General features: G+C 42.1%; 1 protein-coding gene across 1 annotated transcript in view; it reads left to right on the plus strand.

Annotated features, from left to right (window-relative positions):
- The first annotated feature begins 206 nt into the window (after positions 1–206).
- GCSAML (germinal center associated signaling and motility like) overlaps positions 207–16,537 on the plus strand; it is a 49,766-nt gene continuing 33,435 nt past the window's right edge. Inside the window, exon 1 of the mRNA XM_037060888.1 lies at positions 207–405. Within this exon, the coding sequence (XP_036916783.1) occupies positions 377–405 (29 nt within the window). The 5' untranslated portion in view covers positions 207–376. The remainder of the gene's footprint in view (positions 406–16,537) is intronic.

Genomic DNA, 16,537 nt, shown 5'->3' on the forward strand with positions numbered 1-16,537 from the left:
GGGAAACACTTGACATCAGATTTCTGAGGAACAGGAAAGCCCCTACCCTGTTTGATCCTGCAATCCTGGGATCTCCTTGAAGGCCAAGCGACCCAGAGTGTTAGGTCTATTCTCCCACACCCCAGTCTCCTGTTTTCCCGAACTTGTGTGCATGTGCGCACACACCAAAGCACGCCTTCCCCCTCCCCGCCCCTCCCCTTCCCAATGGTTCCCTCCTTCTCTAACACACTCGTCCCCTGAGCTGGTGGTTGGCAGGAGCACAAGCCCGTGGTCAGATGCCACATCCGGCGTCACATTGTGCTTTTGGCTGCTTTGGTCCACACCACCCAAAGTAGAGTGCAAGGCAAGAGCTGAGAGGCCGAGTCACACTGGCAGGATGGGAAATTGTCTCTTGAGAAAACCCCGGTAAGTCTCGACTCTGGGCCCTGCCCTCTCCGGAGAAAGAAAACAGGGAGCAGGAGGCTGGGCTTGCAGCTTGGAAGGGTGGGGCATTTGTGCTCAAGGAGGCTGAACCTTGACAGCATCCTCTAAGAACACAGAGTGGCCCCCACCCCGTCACTCCTTCCCTTGCCTTGCTTTGGAACCAGGGTCGGTCGCCAGTTCACTTGACTCCTGACTCTTCCTGACCTGTCTTTACTCATCAAGGTAGAGCGATTATCTTCCCACTTGCCAGCTTCAAGGGCAGCTCCTTGAATAAACAGGTTCTTGAAACTACGAATGCAAAGTCATGCACTCAAATGCTTTTGATTTAAGTAGTGACTTCTAGTGGTGACTTTCACCTCTCTACTTTTCAAATGCTTTTGAAGTTGTAGAACAGCTATGGATAACAGGCATTTTTTTTACATCTTTCTAAAAGAATTGTCTCCAGAGCACCCCACTCCCCATTCGCTCTTCCTGACCCTTCCAGTCCTGGTATGTTGTTATCCAAGAAGACTGTTTTTTAACTTTACATGTAATTGACATATAACACCGTATTAGTCTAAGGCGTGTACAGTGTATTGATTTGGTCCATTTATATATTGTAATATGATCACCACCATAGCATTCGTTATTAATTTTTGGCAGTTTTAATACGATGTGCCTTGGAGAAAGCCTCTTTGGATTGAAGTAATAGGTGTTCTGTGTGTTTCTTGGATTCAAGGATCCAGCTGCTCTTTCCATCGGTTCGGAACGTTCTCATCCACCATTTTTTTGAATAGACTCTCCATTCCTTCCTCTCTCTCTTCTTCCTTGGAAAGCCTATTGTTCTCATTGCTCTTTCTGAGGGAATCAGACAGTTCTCATAGAGCTCTTCCCTTTCTTTTTATGCTCAAGTCTCTCTCTTCTTTTCTCTGAGTCATTTCTAGATTTCTATCTCCAACATCACTAACCCTTTCCTCCATCTGGTCAGCTCTATTTCCTGTGCTCACTAGTTCATTCTTGATCTCTTTCATCGGGTTCTTCATCTTCAGAATTCTTCTTTGGTTCTTTTCTAAAGTTTAAATCTCTTTGGTAAAGGACTTGTTTTGTTCATTGATTTGTTTTCTGAGCACAATAAACTGCCTTTCTGTATTTTCTTGATCTTGTTGTGTATTCTCAGAACTACAACCTTGAATTCTTTATTATTTATATTGCATATCTTCATGTCTTTAAGTTTTTTCTGGAAATTTTTTATTTTCTTTCTGAGCTGCCAGTTGACCTTGGTTATTTGTGGTATCTGATGGATTCCTTCTCTGTGTTAGCTTTTATGTATTAGTGACACTTCTCCAGTGGAATAATATGAAAAAAAATCTTTCTCTACTTTTCCAGTAGGTGGTGCTGAAGCACAAGTTTGTTTGAGATTTTAAAAAATTTATTTATTTTTAGAGAGAGGGGAAGGGAGGGAGAAAGAGAGGGAGAGAAATGTCAGTGTGCGGTTGCCTCTTGAGTACCCCCAAGTGAGGACCTGGCCTGCAACCCAGGCATGTGCCCTGGCTGGGTATTGAACCGGCGAGCCTTTGGTTCGCAGGCCAGCACTCAATCCACTGAGCCACATGAATTAGGCACAAGTTTGTTTGTTTGTTTTTTAAGAATATTTTATTGATTATGCTATTACCATAGTCCCCTTTCCCCCTCTCCTCTTCATCTCCCTCTGTCCTGCACCTGTCCTCCCTCTGGAATCTCCCCGCCCCTTAGTTCATGTCCATGGTCGTACATACAAGTTCCTTGGCTTCTCCATTTTCCATACTATTCTTAACCTCCCCCTGTCTGTTTTCTAGCTACCATTTATGCTTCATATTCCCCATACCTTTTCCTCCATTCTCTCTCCTCCCTCTCCTCACTGGTAGCCCTCCCTGTGATGTCCACTTCTGTGGTTCTGTTCCTGTTCTAGTTGTTTGCTTAGTTTGTTTTTGTTTTTGTTATTTTTTTAGGTGTAGTTCTTGCTAGCTGTGAGTTTGTTGTCATTTTACTGTTCATATTTTTTTTATCTTCTTTTCCTTAGAGAAGTCCCTTTAACATTTCATAGAATAAGGGCTGGGTGATGATGAACTCCTTTAACTTGACTTTATCTGGGAGGCACTTTATCTGCCCTTCCATTCTCAATGAAAGCTTTGCTGGATAGAGTAATCTTGTCATTGCCTTGCATGACTTTGAATACTTCTTTCCAGACCCTTCTTGCCTGGAAGGTTTTTGTGAAGTCAGCTGATAGCCTTATGGGAACTCTTTTGTAGGTAACTGCCTCTTTTTCTCTGACTGCTTTTAAGATTCTCTCCTTCTCTTTAATCTTGGCTAATATAATTATGATGTGCCTTGGTGTGTGCTTCCTTTGGTCCATCTCCTTTGGGACTCTCTGAGCTTCCTGGACTTCCTGGAAGTCGATTTCCTTTGCCAGATTGGGGAATTTCTTCATTATTTGTTCAAATGAGTTTTCAATTTCTTGCTCTTCCTCTTCTTCTTCTGGAATACATATTATTTGAATGTTGGAAAGTTTAAAGTTGTCCTGGAGTTTCCTAAGCCTCTCCTCATTTTTTTGAATTCTTGTTTCTTCATTCTGTTCTGGTTGAATGTTTATTTCTTCCTTCTGCTCCAAATCATTGATTTGAGTCTTGGTTTTCTTCCCTTCACTGTATATTTTTGGTTATTTCACTTTGCATAGCCTTCAGTTCTTCTTTTATTTTGCGACCATACTTAACCATTCTGTGAGCATCCTGATCACCAGTGTTTTGAACTCTGCATCTGATAGGTTGGCTAGCTCTTCCTGCTTAGTTGTTTTTTTTCTGGAGGTTGATCTATTCTTTCATTTGGGTCATATTTTTTTTGTCTTGGTGCACCTGTTACATTGTAAGGGGCAGAGCCTTAGGCATTCACCAGGGCAGGGCAACCCATGTTGTGACACTGTGTGGGGGCAAGGGGTCTGAGAGGAAACAATGTGGCTTGCTCAGCTCTTGGCTGGTTTTTAGTCACTTCCCCCACTACCCACATGCAAATTGGGCCCTTCTGGTGCTGATTCCCTGGTGGCTGAGTTTGTGTACTCTAGGAACCTGCGGGTCTCTCCAGTAAAATCTCCTGTGAGGCTGGGAGTTGCTCCCGCCACCACAACATCCACAGGTTTTTCAGCCAGAGGTTTTGAGGCTTTATTTTCCAAAAGGTTTCTTTTGTGAAATCAGCTGATAGCCTTATGAGAACTTCTTTGTAGGTAACTGTCTCCTTTTCTTTAGCTGCTTTTAAGATTCTCTCCTTCTCTTTAATTTCGGCTAATGTAATTATGATGTATCTTGGTGTGTGCTTCCTTGGGTCCCACTTCTGGAACCCTGGGTTGCATGGTTTGTCTCGCTCCCCATTTGTTTCTCCTGGTTTATCTTCATGCAAATGTGTTACCTCCCGGTCCACCAGCTGCCACCTCACCCGCCCCAGTCCTCCAGCCGCCACCTTGCCGCATGTCCTCTCTGCCCCAGTTGCCCATCTCCACCCCTCCTGCCAGTCTGGTGAATGTTTTTTCTTTAACTCCTAGATTGTTGGACTTCCATACAGTTTGGTTTTCTGGCAGTTCTGGTTATTTTTTTTTAAAGTTTTTTGTTGTCCTTCTTTTGGTTGTAGAAGGAAGCTTAGAAGGTTGTGTATCTACCTATACCTCCATCTTGGCTGGAAATCCTGAATCACAAGTTTTTTTAGCTCTGTGGGATTCCAGTGCTATTCCTGCAGCCAGATGCTGCCATCAGTGTAGCAGGGATTCGTGCAGGTGGGGTGGGCTGGAGGAGCAAAGCCAGTTTCTATGTTTTTTTTTTTGCTCTCCTGGTAATGGTGACCTTGGACCTCCATGGGATTACCCCTGTACTCCAGCCCTCAGACTGGTCACAGAGTGTACCTTTTGCTCAAAGAAAAAAGCAGATTTGGGGTTTCCAGATAATGTGCTCTGCAGCCCAATACCAAGGATGAAGAGAGGCAAGCTCTGGGAGCCTGGGGAGCAGCAGGGCTCTATGGCTTCGTTTCTCTGTCTGGAAAACTGATCACCTGACAACTGTGGCACAAGCCCCTGCGATGTCTTTCCCAGGTCTCTGGGCTCAGCTGCAGCTCATATTGCTCACTGCCGCAGGAATGCCCACGGAATCTGTTTGCTTCTCCCAGCTGAAAGGAGTGCCAGTCAAGTCAGATTCCTCCCCTCTTCATGCTGAGCCCTGCTGTGGTCTCCCAGCCACACCGCTACATCTGTGGATCTTCTCAGCCTTTCTCCATTCTTACCTTGCCCTTTTGTTCCCACTCTCCCACCTTTGCATGTTTCAGTGTGTGGATCTCTCGGGCAAGCTTTGCGTTGAGCATGGAATTATAGCTGAATTATAATTATATATAATTATAATGTTGAATTATAGCTGTTAGAATTGTTGAACCTTCAAGGGGAGAGACCAAGGGGATCCTTCACACTTCCTCTGACATCACCTCTCTCAATTTGCTTTCACCCATTTTTTAATTTCAAATAGTTGAATTAATCATGCTCTCCAGTTCTTAACTGATTGTCACCCTTGACCTGTGCAAGACCATTCTTATTGATTTTATTTTTCCTCCTTCCCCCCTAATTCTCAATGTCTCTTCCCTTGCAATAAGCACGAATATTAACACATGTCCATATATTCTTCAAAGAGCATGGTCCGTGTGTTTGAAACTTTAACAGACACAAATAATAATATGGTATTAACTTAGTTTATTTTTTACTTTCCTTATCAATGTCTTTGGGGTCTATAATTGTTAGAGTAAGCGCATCTGTCTTGTAGTTTCTTTTGCATATTTGTTTATTATCTGCACTCACCTTGTCCATTGCCCCCCCTAACCCCCACCAGAATCCTGCCACGGACCCTGGAGCACACGCCTTAAGCTCTCTGGGAGGAGTGCCCTGCGATGGCTCTGTTTCTTTTCTGAGAGGCTCACCTTCCATTCTCCCTTTCTGGAGGGCTCTGAATCCTCACCTCTGTCTCTGCAGCTGCGATACCCATGTGTCCTAATTTCACCACACTTTAAAATGTCAGTTAATATCTCTTCGTTATTTTAATTATGACTTCTCTGGTTGCTGTTGATTTTGTGTGTCCATAGTGCTTATTAAGCTATAAAGTGCTTATTACACTTTAAAGCTTCTTGTAAATGTTTACTATTTAAATCCTTTGCTCATTTTTTTTCCTATTTGGTTTCTTGTATTCTTGTTGATTAGCAAGCAAAAGACCCTTTGACTATGGCAGGTAGTGCAGACTTTATTCAGGACCATCACAATAGGTACAGGGACATCAAAATGAAACACTTACAGTGGGGGAGAGAGATGGGGTTCAACTTCAGATACAGCATGGGCAAAAAGGAATTTGTAGCCAAGGGGCAGGGGGGGGTCCGTGGATGAAAATTCACTAGTAGGAAACATTGGGGTTATGCGAAGCTTTGGCAAAATTGACTTAATAGGATTCATGCTGAAGACAGGCCAGGATGATTGGACATCACCTGGGGGTGTTGGAGGATGAGGAACCTGGTCAGATATCAAAGGTGATCAGGTATCAAGGGTGGGGAGTCTGGTCACACTGTCTCTTTAGGGAAACCTGGTCTTCCTCCTGTGTTTTTCCTTTGTTCTCACACTATTCCCACACTCACAACACTTCTGAAACTGGGTATTTCCCCCCAGGCAATTCTCTGGAAGAGCAGCTGGGTGTTCAACAATCGAACTGAATTCTGATGATCTACCTAGAAAAGCACCAGACCTCTCAGGTTAAACTCTCAGCCCCTGAAGACTTTTTCCACCCCATGTTAGGTGCCAATCACAAGTCCAGATTGTTGCCTGTGCTTCTGACCACATGGCTGTAGATCTGAGGCTCCCACAACCTCCTCCTTGGGTTTTATTAATTTGCTAGAGAAGCTCACAGACTCAGAGAGATGCTTAATGTTTTATAGAAGGATATGAGAAAGGATAGAGATGGACTACCAGACAAAGAGACAAATAGGGCAAGACCTGAGAGTGTCCAGAATGCAGGAGCTTCTGTCCCCACAGAGTTGGAATGTGTCACCTCCTGGTACTGGGGTGTGTTCAGCAATCTGGAAGCTCCCGGAACCCTATACTATTGTTTACAGTATTGTTTTTCTTCCGGGAGCCCACCCTGAGTCACCTAATAAAAGTTGCTTCCAGTGTTCTTGTCATTCAGAAACTTACAGAGGTTTCCAGAGCCCTTAGAAACTGGGGTGAAAGTCCAAATATCAGAATGAGAGATGCCCCCAGGGCTCTTATCACTGGGGATTTGGAAAGATTTTAGGAGCTCTGTATCAGAAATGAGGATAAAGACCCAATATGCAAATATATAGTTCTTATTATAAATCAGATTACCACACTCTTTTAGCAGGTTTCTTGATAAAACTGGATTTTTAGAACCAAGTGCACATATGGTCCCAGGAGAAGGTATAGAAGCCTGACTAAAGACTGGCCAAGGAAATAACTTTAGTCGGCCATTGCACATAACCTTTCTTACCAGATATCTACAGCTTCATTTTTTATTGACCAGAGAAAACCTAAATGCTGGTGTATTCAAATTTGTCGAGTTTTTGCTTCATGACTAGCACTTTTGGGTATTTATTTATTTATTAAGCCTTTTCTATTTTAATCTACAAGAAATATTCAGGAATAAATCAATTGAGCACTTGTTTCATATAAGGGAAGTGTGGCTTCTTAGGCTTCCCATGTGAATGAGGGGTAAAAGCTCCCAGTTACTTTATTTTCAGCGAGATGTAAGTATAAAGTAATATTAAACATCTATCTGAAATCAATCCTTTCTCCAGCCCAATTCTGCATGGAAGTGCAAAGAGTGAAGATTCACGGTGTTGTGTGAAACAGTGACTCCTGACAGTGTAGACTCAGCTGCAGATTTTAGTTCACAAATATATGCACACACACACACACACACACACACACACTGTGTGTGTGACAACTGTATGGAAATAGTCTCAAAAATAAAGACAGTACCTGAGACAGGAAGCAGCTCATCTTCCCTGACCTATTCCAGGGAAAATGAGTCTCTGATGCTTCGTAAACCCTTCTGAAGTTCGGGGTGGCCTTAGTCTCTACTGGTGCCCTGCAGCCTCCAGCATTTCCAGCTGACCGTTCCGCTCCGGAGGAGCTGCGATCTATACTCCACTTTGCTCCTTTATGTCCTGCCTTCTCTAGATCTGGGAGTTTTCTGACCACAACTTGGTGGCTCACTTTGTCGCTGGCCAGGAGCCCTCCTCCTCAGGGCCTGGGAACCGGCGCAACTGATTTCTTCAGACGCCTCCCAAGGGCTTTTAAAACGGCTTTGCCACTCAGTACATGTACCCCAATTTTTGATGTATGTCCCGTGAACATATAGATCAGCTTCTTCTGGACTCTTATCAGGCATATCCAAGAGCGCTAAAGCTTTACAACTCGCACCGCCAGCCAGGATAATGTAGTTGGTTTCCAAAATGGCGAGCAAATGGCGTGACCATCTCCGAATCGAAGCCAGACACCGCGATCCTTGGGCTCTGCTCACTGGAGGAAGTGTGGGCTGTCACATCTGACCCAGCATCCCCCTTTGCCCAAGCCCCATGTCCAGAAAATCCCTTGTGCATTACTCCTAGGACAGGCTCACCATCTATACAGCCGCACACTCCGCAGTGGTGACGTCCTCCGGCAGACCCTCCGCAGATTCCTGTGCAGCATCAGGCGCGTCGGTCCAGATGCAGCACTTTCTGCTGCTGCTTCTCTAGGGGTGGCTATTCCCTTCAGGACGGCCTAGGAAATTTTAAGGTCCCATAACATAATGCCCTGAGGTTCCTCCATATTTACCTGCGTGTTAGAGTAGGCGGTCCTGAGCAGGTAGAACATCTTGCAGTTGGATAGCATGTCCTCTCGGGTCATCTTCTCATGGGCTGTGTTGCATGACTTCTCCTGGAGGACCTTGCCCTCGCGGATGCACCTCTCACTCCGTCGCCATGGCGGCCAGCATCTGGCGCAGGTTCAGGGGGTGCCACCGTGGACTGCGCGCGGGGGCTTACTATCCAGGCCGAAGACGCTGAAGCGGCCGGCCGGGAAGCCCGAGTAGAGGTGGTAGAGCACACCGAGTCCCAGCATGCAGAACACAGCGACAGGCGGAGGCCCATGTGGTCCATGCTCCCAGCAGCGGCCCTGCGAGGCCGCCCTGTGCCGCTACCGCCGCGCTCCTGGGCCGGCTCCGCGGTGCGGCGCCCCGTCGCTCCTTTCCTGGAAGGGCCGAGAGCAGCGCGCAGTGCACCTGCGCGATCCAGCGTGCCCAGCTCTCCTGGGCAGCCGGTGGGTCTCGCGTCCACTTTAGCCAATCACCAGGAGGTGAAATGGAATTTTCTTCTTTAAATAATTAAATTTCCTTTAACTGACTTCTACCATAAAGTAAAATTTGAGCATAATTAAAGGAGCACATTTTAAGTGTAGCACTTGCTGAGTGTTACAAATTTACACCTGTATAACCAGCGCTCCAACCGATTACGAAGTTTAGCTTTTCTGTCATCTCAGAAAATTCCCTTCTGCCTCTTCTCTATCACCTCCAAACTCTGTCCCGATTTCTACACCCATCTTCGGCTTTTTATAAATGGGCTCCAGGTGCCTTCTTGTGTCTGCCTCCTTTCAGGCACCATCAACGCTGCGCGAGGCCGCTCCCGCCCTGTGCGCCCCGCGCGCCCTCCACTGTGGCTCCTTTCCTACGTTCCCCGCAGGGTCTGTCTCCTGGGTGCGAATTACAGGGGCAGCGTTACACGCTCCCCTACTGGCGGCTTCTGGGTTGCTTCCAGTTGGGGGCTCTCATGAATAAAGCTACTAAAGTAGTCCTGTGTGAACGTTGTTTGTGGACGTGTGTTTTCTTTTCTCTTGGTTAATTTCCTAGGCGTGCAATTGCTGTTTTTTTTCCTTCCAGATCTTAATGAAGTTTTCCCCACTCTTATGTGACAAAATTATTATTCTGAATTTCCCTCAGTCGACTTTCTCCTTAGATCTTTAATCTTTATTAGAATATGGCATACTATAGGGGTTTTGATTTTTTCCCCCTCTCCAAATAGCCAAATTTTGCCATTTCATTTACTAGAAGATTCATTCTTTTCCCGTTGAGTTGTGGTCCCTTTATTACATATCAAATTTCTTATTTCATTCATCTATAAGCAAATTTCTACTTATAGATGGATCTGTTTCTTTGTACTTGATCTTTATATTGGCCAGTTTCTTGTATTCCTTTACCGGCGTACTGTTTAGATTATTATGACTGTAATGCGACTGGCATCCAATGTGAGGACATCACAGAGGTTTGGCACAGGGAATATAAACCATGGCATATTTTCCTTTTCATCCAGTTTGATGGGTTCCAATACAAATAACTGGGTGTTTGGAAAATCACTGGAATGGCCGAAGTGGGCTTGAGGCCGGGCCTCTCAGCCTGCGGAGCTGACCCAGGGAGCTGCTGCTGCGCAGGAGGCTCCCGGAGTGAGTCCCCATCGAGGAGTCGCTCCGCGCCCCCCAGCGCCATCTGTGAGGATGGAAGTGGCCACTAGAACACGGACGCAGAGGGGCCTTTCTGTCGCTAGGCCTGCTCGTGCTGCAAGAGCCACGTGAGACCTCCCGACGCCCTGGGCAGCATCCGATGGGCAGCCCGAGTCCTGGCAGTAAGGGAGTCCATGACCCGTGGGACCACACACGCACGGACACTGTCAACAGTGTCAGCACGCGTCCTCTTGTCCTTTCTTTCAGGACTGATTACTTCCTCCAGGGCTTTATCCTTCCGTTCTTATTTACACTGAATTTGTTTATTTTATCAGAAGAGCCACCTTGAATTTTGCTTGGGATACACTGACCATCTACATATGCTTCATGGATGCAAACACACTATTCCAGTCAAAGCAGTTGTTTTTAATGGACTTAGTCAGATATTTTAATAGATTTTAGTAAAATTCTAATGTTTGTTTTTACTGCATTCTTTGACAGATACCATTCACAACAGTAAAATTATGAAGTACATTATTTCCTAGCCTGCTCTTGCTGAAATGCCACTGAATTCTTTCTTTAACCCTCACCCGAGGATATGTTTACTGATTTTAGAGAAAGAGAGAAACATGGGTGTCGGTTTGTTAACAGTGGAATTGCTGGGTCAATTGCCTCCCCTACATGCCTCAACCAGGGATCCAACCTGAAACCTAGGTATGTGCCCTCAGTGGGGATCGAACTTGCGACCTTTTGGTGTACAGGATGATGCTCCAACCAACCGAGACATTTGGGCAGGGTGAAATGCTACTCAATTCTGTAAGATTATATTTTATCTACCAGCCTCGCTGACTTTATTTCTTTTAATGGTTTGTTAAGTTGCCTGGACTTTCTAAAATATTTTCTTTCCTTTTTATTTCTTACAACTCATACTTTCATCTCATTTTATAGCATTATTGTGCTTGAAATATCTGTATCCTTGGGTGTTCTTGTCATGTAACTGATCTTAAATGTTTTTCTAAATCGTTTTCATTAAATCTGTTGTATGCTTTTGGTACACTGACTTGCCTTAAAATCAGTTCTGTATTTTGTGTTAATGGGGGAGGTATCATGAAGTGCAATTTACAGAAACTATCGAGATAACCTTGTAGCTTTTCTCTTAGACTTCTAATATGGCAAATTATATCAATAGATTTTGTGTCAATGACCTATTCTGGAATTTCTGGGAATAAAACCCAGTTAATGGTAGGGTGTATTATTTTTACTGCACATTTTAGGTTGAGCTCACTCATGTTTTATTGACAACTATAATATTTTCATGAGTCAATTAGGCCTATATTTTTGTCTCCTCTTCATTTAATCTTGCAGTGAAGAATATCCTAATCTCATTCTTTTCCACTTTGAGGACATCTTGTTAAGAAAAGCTACATTTGTCACATAAAGTTTGGTAAAATTTTATATGGAACTATTTGGGCTAAAAGTTGAGTACCTTATGTACCTCAAATTTATAAATTTTATTTTTTGAATATATCCATTTTAAGTCATGTATTATATATAATTGTTCATAATATATTTTACCTCTGAAGTGCTCATTCTGAAGTGTGTCTGTGTTACTTTTCATCCCTTCTCTTTTTACTGAATTGATCTTGCCAGACTTTTGCCCATCTTACTGGTACCATTACTTTCTGATATTCAGCTCTCTATTACATTTATCTCTACCCATAACCTTTCTTGTTTTCACTTTTTTTTTCATTGCCTTCATAATTTTTCTTTATATTCTTCAAAGAGTCTTACAAAGCTTTTACTACTATTTTATTATGTTTTAAGACAGCTACTTTATACCTATAAATTATTCTTTAAGATGAGGATTACTTATTATATTACCTAATGTCTAGACAGACAGACAGACATTTTTAGTTATTATTTCATTGTTAATATTTAACTTTATTGCTTGATGGAGAAATCATGTACACATTGTAGATATTCTGAATATTTATTTAGATTTCTTTCTTGAAGTTATAGTGCCTTTTAAAAATTATTATTATTATTATTTTAATATTTTTGAAGTACAGTTTTCTGTCTTTTGCTCCCATCCCAGGCCACCCCCCCGTGCTCCCCAACACCCTCCCATTTCCACCCCCTTAGTTGTTGTCTGTGTGTCCTTTATACTAGTTCCTCTAAATCTCTTCCCCTTTTCCCCTGAAATTCCCTCCCCTCTCCCCTCTGTTTGCTGTCCCCCTGTTCTCTATTTCAGTGTCTTTGTTTTTATTTTGCTTGCTTGGTTGTTTTGTTGTTTGGCTTTCTGTTAAAGATGAGATCATATGGTATTTGTCTTTCAACACCTGGCTTATTTCATTCAGCATAATGCTTTCCAGTTCCATCCATGCTGTTGCAAAGGGTAGAAGCTCCTTCTTTCTTTCTGCTGCATAGAATTCCATTGTGTATATGTACCATAATTTTTTGATCCATTCATTTACTGACAGGCACCTAGGTTGCTTCCAACTCTTGGCTATTGTAAATTGTGCTGCTATGAACATTGGGGTGCATAGGTTCTTTTGGATTGGTGTTTCAGGGTTCTTAGGATATACTCCTAACAGTGGAATTGCTGGGTCAAAAGGCAGGTCCATTTTTAGTTTTCTTAGAAAATTTTACACTGTTTTTTATAATGGTTGTACCAGTCTGCAATTCAACCAACAGTGAACTAGGGTCCCCTTTTCCCCACAACCTCTCCAACAGTTGTTGTCTATTGCTTTGTTTATGATGGCCATTCTGACCAGTGTAAAGTGGTATCTCATTGTAGTTTTAATTTGCATCTCTCTAATTGCTAGTGATATTGAGCATCTCTTCATGTGTCTCTGGATCCTCTGTATGTCCTCCTTGGAGGAGTGTCTGTTCAAGTCCTTTGCCTATTTTTTAATTGTGTTGCTTGTCTTCTTAGAGTGGAGTCATGTGAGTTCATTGTATATTTTGAAGATTAAACCTTTGTCTGAGGTATCATTGGCAAATATGTTTTCCCAAAGATTTGCTTCTCCTTTTATCTTAATACTATTTTCTTTAGCCATGCAGAAGCTTTTTATTTTGTTGAGCTCCCATTTATTCATTCTTTCCTTTATATTCCTTGCTCTAGGGGACATATCAGTAAAAATGTTGCTGTGTGAAATATCTGAGATTTTCCTGCCAATATTCTCCTCTAGGACTTTAATGGTGTCATGGCTTATATTTAAGTCTTTTATCCACCTTGAATTTATTTTGGTGTATGGTGTAAGTTGGTGCTCAAGTTTCATTTTTTTGCATGTAGCTGTCCAGTTCTCCCAACACCATTTGTTGAAGAGGCTACCTTTACCCCATTTTATGTTAATGCCCCCTTTGTCAAATATTAATTGACTGTAGAGACTTGGGTTTATTTCTGGGCTCTCTGTTCTGATGCATTGGTCTATGTGCCTGTTTTTATGCCAGTACCAGGCTGTTTTGATTACAGTGGCCTTGTAATACAGTTTGATATTAGGTATTGTGACTCCTTCTACTTTGTTCTTCTTTCTCAACATTGCAGCTGCTATTCGGGGTCGTTTATGGCTCCATATAAATTTTCTGTGTCTGTGAAATATGCCATTGGTACTTTAATAGGTATTGCATTGAATCTGTAAATTGCTTTGGGTAGTATGGACATTTTGATGATGTTAATTCTTCCAATCCATAAACATGGTATATGTTCCATTTGTTTGTGTCTTCCTTGATTTCTTTCTTCAGTGCTGTGTAGTTTTCTGCATACAGGTCTTTTACCTCCTTGGTTAGGTTTATACCTAGGTATTTTATTTTTGTTTTTGCTATATCGAATGGGATTTTTTTCTTGATTTCTGCCTCTGCTGATTCATTGTTAGTATACAAAAACGCCTTTGATTCCTGGATATTGACTTTGTATCCCTCTGTTTTGGCAAATTCATTTATTAGTTTGAGCAGTTTTTGGGTAGAGTCTATAGGATTTTCCATGTACACTATCATGTCATCTGCAAACAATGACAGTTTTTTTCCTCCTTTCTGATTTGGATGCCTTTTATTTCCTTTTCTTGTCTGATTGCTGTGGCTAGAACTTCCAATACTATATTGAATAGAAGTGGTGAAAGTGGACAACCTTGTCTTGTTCCTGATCTTAGTGGAAAAGATTTTAGTTTTTGCCCATTGAGTATGATGTTGGCTGTAGGTCTTTCATATATGGCCTTTATTATATTGAGAAATGCTCCCTCTATTCCCACTTTGCTGAGTGCTTTTATCATAAATGGGTGTTGTTCCTTATCAAAAGCTTTTTCTGCATCTATTGATATGACCATGTGGTTTTTGTCTTTGCTTTTGTTTATGTGATGTATTACATTTACTGATTTGAGGATATTGAACCATCCTTGCATCCCTGGGATGAATCCCACTTGGTCATGGTGTATAATCTTTTTAATGTATTGTTGGATGCGATTTGCCAATATTTTGTTGAGGATTTTGTGTCTATGTTCTTTAGCAATATTGGCCTGAAGTTTTCTTTCTTTGTTGTGTCTATATCTGGTTTTGGAATTAGGATGATGCTGGGTTCATAAAAAAAGTTGGGGAGTTTTCCTTCCTTTTGGATTTTTTGGAATAGTGTGTGAAGAATAGGGGTTAGCTCTTCCTTAAATGCTTTGCAGAATTCTCCTGTGAAACCATCTGGTCCAGGGCTTTTGCGTGATGGGAGTTTTCTGATTACTGCTTCAATTTCGTCTGTTGTTTTTGGTGTGTTCAGACTTTTTGTTTCTTCTTCACTGAGTTTTGGAAGATTGTATTTTTCTAAAAATTTGTCCATTTCACCTAGGTTTTCAAATTTCTTGGCATATAGTTCTTCATAGTAATTTCTTACAATTCCTTCCTTTTCTGTGGTATCAGTTGTAATTTCTTCTCTTTCATTTCTGATTGTGTTTTTTTGTGTTCTCTCTCTTCTTTTCTTGATGAGCCTACTTAAAGGCGTGTCTATTATGTTTATCTTTTCAAAAAACCAACTCCTGGATTATTGACCCTTAGAATTGTGCTTTTAATCTCTATGTCATTTAATTCTTTTTTAAAAATATATTTTATTGATTATGCCTTTACAGTTGTTCTAATTCCCCCTTCATTCCCCTCCACTCTGCCAACCTCCTCCCACACCATCTCCCCTTTAGTTTATGTCCACATGTCTCAAGTTCTCTAGATTCTATATTTCCCCTACTATTCTTGCCCTTCCTCCTATCTATTTTCTACCTACCATCTATGCTAATTATTTTCTGTACTTTCTCCCCCCTTCTCCTCCTCCCACTCTCCTGTTGCTAACCCTCCATGTGTTCTTCATTTCTATGGTTCCACTCCTGATCTAGCTGTCCTCTTAGTTTGATTTTGTTTTAGGTGTGGTTGTTAATAACTGTGAGTTTGCTGTCCTTTCACCGTTCCTATTTTTTATCTTCTTTTTCTTAGATAAATCCCTTTAACATTTCATATAATAAGGGCTTGGTGATGATGAACTCCTTAAATTTGATCTTATCTGAGAAGCACTTTATCTGTCCTTCCATTCTAAACAAAATATTTGCTGGATAAAGCAATCTTGGATGTAGGTCTTTGGATTTCATGACTTGGAATACTTCTTTCCAGCCCCTTCTTGCCTGGAAAGTCTCTTTTGAGAAATTCACTGACAGTCCAATGGGAACTTCTTTGTAGGTGACTGTCCTCTTATCTCTTGCTGTTTCTAGGATTCTCTCCTTCATTTTAATCTTGGCTAATATAATTATGGTGTGCCTTGGTGTGTTCCTTCTTGGATCCAACTTCTTTGGGACTCTCTGAGCTTCCTGGACTTCTTGGAAGTCTATTTCCTTTGCCAGATTGGGGAAGTTCTCCTTTATTATTTGTTCAAATAAGGCTCAAGAAGAACTCAAAGCCCCAGAGACTATAATTCTCAGCAACCAAGAAATAGGCAACCTTTCAGATGCACAGTTCAAAATACTGGTGATCAGGATGTTCATAGAACTGGTCGATTTTAGTCACAAATTAGAGGAACAAATGAAGGCTAAAGTAATTGAGATGAAGTGAAATACACTGGAAACCAATAGTGATGGAAAGGAAACTGGGACTCAAATCAAGGGGTGGACCAGAAAGAAGAAAAAATGACCAAACAGAAAAATATGAAGAAACAAGAATTCAAAATGAGGAGAGGCTTAGGAACCTCCAGGACATCTTTAAACGCTCCTACATCCAAATTGTGTCATTCAATTCTGCTCTGATCTCGGTTATTTCCTTCCTTCTACTTGCTCTGGGCTGTCTATGTTGTTGTTCCTAGAGTTCTTACAGGTGTAGGGTTAGGTCGATTGTTTGAAATGTTTCTATCTTCTTTACGTAAGCCTGTATTGCTATGAACTTCCCTCTCAGGACTGCCTTTGCTGTGTCCCATAAGTTTTGGGTTGTTGTGAGTTCATTTTCATTTGTTTCCAGAAACTTTTTGATTTCTTCCCTAGTTTAATTCTTGACCCATTTGCTGTTTAATAGCATGCCATTCAATTTCCATGATTTTGAGAGTTTTGTTTTTTTTCCTTTGGGGTTGGTTTCCAGTTTCAGTCCCTTGTGGTT

This window comes from Sturnira hondurensis, unplaced genomic scaffold (genome assembly GCF_014824575.4).
Source record: "Sturnira hondurensis isolate 20B ecotype Veracruz unplaced genomic scaffold, ASM1482457v3 Scaffold0012984, whole genome shotgun sequence".
Classification (NCBI taxonomy): domain Eukaryota; kingdom Metazoa; phylum Chordata; class Mammalia; order Chiroptera; family Phyllostomidae; genus Sturnira; species Sturnira hondurensis.